This window comes from Lygodium microphyllum, chromosome 10 (assembly GCF_053477565.2).
Source record: "Lygodium microphyllum isolate KBCC chromosome 10, Lygodium_microphyllum_v1.1.10, whole genome shotgun sequence".
NCBI lineage: Eukaryota > Viridiplantae > Streptophyta > Polypodiopsida > Schizaeales > Lygodiaceae > Lygodium > Lygodium microphyllum.
Window position 1 is genome coordinate 73,849,935 of NC_141144.1, and position 5,470 is coordinate 73,855,404.

At 41.3% G+C, this 5,470-nt stretch overlaps 1 protein-coding gene across 1 annotated transcript; it reads right to left on the reverse strand.

Annotated features, from left to right (window-relative positions):
• Nucleotides 1-1,223: 1,223 nt before the first annotated feature.
• Nucleotides 1,224-5,219, reverse strand: LOC148030166 (abscisic acid receptor PYL11-like). The gene has a single exon (XM_087686437.1). It carries the CDS (start codon nucleotides 4,351-4,353, stop codon nucleotides 3,685-3,687), a length of 669 nt encoding a protein of 222 aa, XP_087542563.1. The 5' UTR covers nucleotides 4,354-5,219; the 3' UTR covers nucleotides 1,224-3,684.
• Between the last annotated feature and the right edge of the window lie 251 nt (nucleotides 5,220-5,470).

The window sequence follows — 5,470 nt, forward strand, 5'->3', positions numbered from 1 at the left end:
CTTTTGAACTGAGATGTTATTCCTATTGGTATGGACACAAAGGTTCTGCATAAATATCTCAAGAAACTTATGGAGCATTTGCTTGAAGATGTTGCACATAGTTGTTGAAGAGCACGTGTATGTGTGTGTGCATGCACACACGCATGTACTCATGCTAATGTGCATGTATTATGTCAATATATGCATACACAAACGTATAACAATACATATGCATAAATGGCACTCACATTTTGTCTAATGAGTTACAAAATTGCATTTATAGTCCCAAGAAAGCGACTCCTTATTGTCTTAGATTATCACCTAATTACTTTTAAGATAATGAATGAAGCATTTAGGGTGGATTCACAAAGAACAACCTAACATTCTTAAGAAGGGAAAACTTTTCCCCACACTTAAAATTTTGGGGTTGAACATGTCCAATCAAACGCTTCACACTAAGTGGTGGACAACCATAGCGACACACAAGAAATGCAATTTTTGTGGTGATTGGCTTCTTTTGTCTTATCACATGTCCTTGTGAATCTATTTAGTGCATGACATAAAAAAGCAAGGCATTTCATTGGTTTGCAAGTTGACAAACCCTAAGACTTTTATAAAATAGGCTTTTGTAGGTGGTATGCCACCTCAAATCAACCAAACTTTCATTTGCAAAAAAAAGAAAGTGGAAGTACTTTATGTCAATTGCTTGACAATTTTCATACCTCATGTCCATCCACTCATATAAACCTAACATTGATGTGCCTTATTGCATTTGATAACCATTTAAAAAGCATGTAAACTCCAATTTGGATGGTCAAGGCCAATCCTTTGAAAGCATAATGTTCCTAGGTTGACTGATCTTTTTATGTTGTCCCTTTCGTTTTAGTAATCATGTTAGTTAACCTTGTGCTATAAGGTAGAACCATAAGATTATTGCATCTTAACTTACTTTTACTACCTAGTCAACACCTTTTCATTAATAAATAAATTCAACGAAGAGACAATCATCTTACCTCATATTGAAAAAGAGAATTAAAAATTGGGCATGATTCTTCAGGTCTTTTCACATTGCAAACGCAACAAAGTGGAAGAAGCCAATAATATTCAAAAAAAATATTCCCATTGAAAGTCATTAATCAACATTCTAACTTATTCCCAACATTAACAATAATTGGTTCATGTCATGGAATGTAACGCATCATAATCAATAAGATTAGACAATTTTCAAAAGAGGCAACAAGAAGTTTAGAAGGTAAGCTCTTATTAATCAATGGCCAATTATACATTGAAGATGGAAGCTAATCCACAAGAATAGTAACAAGCATTATTGATCATTGTCCTACATGCATACGAAATGGATGGATATCACAACCATCGTCATGTAATGTGAAAGTTCATAGGCAATTAGATAAAGGTTGATTTGTGGTTCTTTGAGTCTTGAGATGGGCATCATGTTGATATGTAAGGATACCATCTAAAAGAAGCCAAATACATAAAATAAATCCTCAAAATATTATGTGGGCCAAATCAGGTGTGCTAGTCTTCTTATGAACTGGCCTTTATTCTCAAGGCAAATGGACTCAACCTCCTTGTGTAATGCACTTACAACCTTCTTTTGTATAAAAGCCCTTTTAGGAAGTACAACCTAACCCACGATACTATGAGCTAGCCCTTCTCAAATGAACCCTTTATTTCCTAATATATGCTCAAACCCTTTTAATGCCATCAAGTCTTACTAATCACATGACATGTTTTATCTATACAATACATTGTTGGTCTATTCATCATCTTCTTTGGCATTTGGACAATCTTCTTAGATTCCTTTCAATAAAAATTTCAATATATTTTTGGTCTATTCACCATCTACTTTAGCATTTGGACAATCTTAATGGATTCCTTTCAAGAAATTGTATTTACTATCTAGAATATGTTAGTAATGCGCAGGAGCAAACTTATAAGTCAACACTCACATCAAGTCAACCATCCCCCACTTTTCACACTTAAAAGGCCTCGGTATCATTAAGCCTAGCATCAAATTTTTGCAATGGTTAGTTATACCCATCAATCAAATGAAGTATTTTATCTTTGCAATACTCATCCAAAATCACCTCTCATATTCAAATAATCCTCTTCTAGTCACATTAATTGGACACTCAAAACTTGAGAGTTTAGAATGCATGAGTGCATGGTCTAATCAACATAAGAACTTGAGAGTTTAGAATGCATGAGTGCATGGTCTAACCAACATAAGAACTTGCTAATTGAAATTCACGATAAGCAACTTTGCCTACCAATATAAAAACCCTAAACTCACAAACTCCACAGGTGTGGTCCAAGGCTTTCACACAAATATAACTTCAATTTTTAAACCTTCTCTTGAAAGATTTAGAGGCTTGGTCATAGCATTTCAAGGCAATATAAATATAGGTTCACTTGCTGAGCCTTATCTTAAAAGATCTGAAGGCTATTGGTCCAAATTTTGCAATAGTCTTGGCTCTAAACCTTGGTTTTTCGTGAACATTGCTACTACAAATGATGAACTCCCATGGTCCAAGAACGTTTACTATCATGGGCCCAAGGAAGTCCCTAAACCCTTAATTTTCACTCCCTAACCGAGTTGGTCTCTCTCTTTTTTGGTTTGCATGTAAAGTTAGGACATGTGTTTCTTTGTCCTATCGCCATTGAGGCATCTATAAGGATGCCAATACAACTGTCTTTATTTGTCTCTTTCTTATCTCTCCCTCTCATACACACACAAATTCAGAGAGAAGTCTTCAAGGCCTTCAAACTCTCACACACATTAAAATCAGCTTCTTCATATAGGCACAATGCACATAGAACTTACATAGCATACACAACTCATATAGCAATCCTGTAGTGAATAGTTTTTGACCGCAGGCACTGCAAAGACAGCAGTCAGTTCCCCAGAGATGCCATATTCATAGCCTCATAAGATCACATTACTGATTCGACAGCATCTGTGTTCTTGGCAGAGTGTACATGAATCCTCACCTCAGTACCCATGGACTCAACAACAAGAAAGCATATTATGATTACAAATGCATGTTGCCCACCAGTGCAAGCTTTATAATCTCCTCCAGAGGGTGCATTGAGCCCAAGAGCAAGCTTAAGATTCATCAGAAAGACCAACTTACATGGTACAGACTAATCACCTCATCGTATATGGACATTACTAGCTCATCATGTATGGACACTATGCTAGCTGATCATGTATAAACATAACTACCCCCATTGGATCGGTGCATTAGTTGCATCACATGCAGAGTGTGCAGGTACAAGGGATCACTCAACCAGAACACATACTATACAGGCAGATGAATAGATTGATCTTCTAGCCATGGATGAAAAAGGAATCCTTGATTTGGCTTGAAAGGAGAATGACCCTGGCACTCTGGAAGGGGATAACCTCTGAGGAGCTTCTCCTTGAGCTAATCTATGTTTGACAAAAACGTTTGATCCCATCACCTTAATGATTGGCCACACAATCAAGATCAATGCCAATTTTTGCAAGCAAATTGAAGGGCTGTAGCACTGCAAAACATGTCTACATCGGCATCATCCGGACGGAGCAAGTACCCGTGCCAAATGAGATGGCATAAAACTGATGTCTGGCTTCATTGCACAAAATGACCAGACTTCAAATTTGAGAAAACAAACCATGAAGAACAAGAAAGATCGGACCTGCTACAAGAGCACACTCCCATTCTGATGGTGATGCTCATGTCTAGCTTGACGTTCCAGTATCCGAGCAAGCGACTGCAGATTGTACCTGACAATGGTGTCTGCGAAGACCCGCGTGTCCTCTCTCGTGTTCCCCTCTGGCACATCAACAACGTAAGACTCCACCACAATGGTGGCTGGCTTGCCATCGGCCTCGAATTCATGCAGCGTCGTCACCGACCGGTAGTTGTGCAGTCGATGCTGGCCGCCTACAATCTTGAAGCTCAGTATGTGTCTCTCCTCATCCAGGACCTCTAATCTCTCTGTGCTACTTGCAGCTGGCAGACCAGATACTATCTCAACCTCCCTTGTGCTGCCCACCTGGCCATCCCCGTGCATATAACAGTTCCTGATGAAATGCTTGTATGCCTGAGGGTTGTCGAATCTGCGCACTACCGACCAGACGAGCGCGACTGGGGCATGGATCCGCTGCACCACCATGGAGGAGCATTGGTCTGGGTCAGTGATGTGGGTGTGGTACCTCCATATCAGGTCATGCAAATGTGCAAGCTCTTCACTGTTGAGATGCTGGAGACCGGGAGTCCGGCTGATGATGCCGGTCTCGACATCCGCTCGGAGCGTGGCCAGATCCTCTGTGCCTCTGGGAAATCTCCATAGCTGGTGCACAGTCATTGGGAGGGGGAGGGGGGAGCAAAAAAGACAGAGTAGGAGGCTGAATGTAAGAGGGAGATTGGGAGCCAAGACTGGCTTCAAGGGGGGGCTCACTCAGAGAGAGAACTACAAAAGATGGTCTGGGTTTATGCGGGTGAAAGAAAGAAGAGCTGATGTGAGATGGATCTCACACACAGTCTATGGATGAGACCAAAAGGGGCTACATAGGCATGTTGAAGAAGACTGACCCAATTCTCCACACGAAATTTCACCCCAAGTCACAGTCCCTAAAAGGGGCAGGAACAGGTACTGCAAGAACCCACAACTAGCCCCTCGCCCCAACAGGCCAAAAGACAACAGAAAAAGACCAATATCTTTGGGAAAGGGACTTCTTTCCTAAGAAGATAGGCTCAATGGAGAGGCAGCGAGGTCTCCAACAACAGAATTGGGCTTAGATGGGGCGGAGATCAAGGCTAATGGAGGGGGGTAGACATGAGGGTAGGGTCAAAAGCAGCAGGTTAGATGACCTTTGGGTTAAGGGGAGGGAGACACTGAGACTGCAGGCAGCAGGAGAAGAAGCAGATGCACAGAAAAAGAGGGGAGCAGTCAAGTGGGCAAGAATCTATGGGGGAGGGAGGGGGGGGGGAGAAGGACAGCTGGGTGATTTAAGGGAAGGCTATAGAAGGAAGGCAATGAGGGGAGCTATGGAGCCGAAGAGAGAGGGAGGGAGGGAGGGAGTTTACTGCAAAGAGTAAGGGGGGTTGCAACTTGCAGCTATGCAAAGGAAGAAGAAGCAAGGATGGTGACAGGATGAAAGAGGAATGTTGGATAAGAAGGGAGAGAGAGAGAGAGAGATTGAACAATGATGATATTCACAGCAGAAAAGGAAGGTGAAAAGAGAGAGAGAGATCGCAGTGATAGCACACCCATTGAGAGAGAGAGAGAGAGAGAGAGAGAGAGAGAGAGAGAGAGATGGATGGATGCAGACTCCAGAGTGCTATTGCGCTTTGATTGATATTGTTAAAAGACTCTGAGAGGGGGGGGGGAAAAAAGATGATGGTGATGATGACCTTCCACTTCTTTATTCAAGAAATTCCCATTTCTTTAATCAACAATTCCCCTTTTTTAATTTAAAATT

What these genes read in the sequence shown, in the direction of transcription:
- LOC148030166 (XM_087686437.1), bottom strand. Translation starts at nt 4,353, where the DNA reads ATGACTGTGCACCAGCTATGGAGATTTCCCAGAGGCACAGAGGATCTG.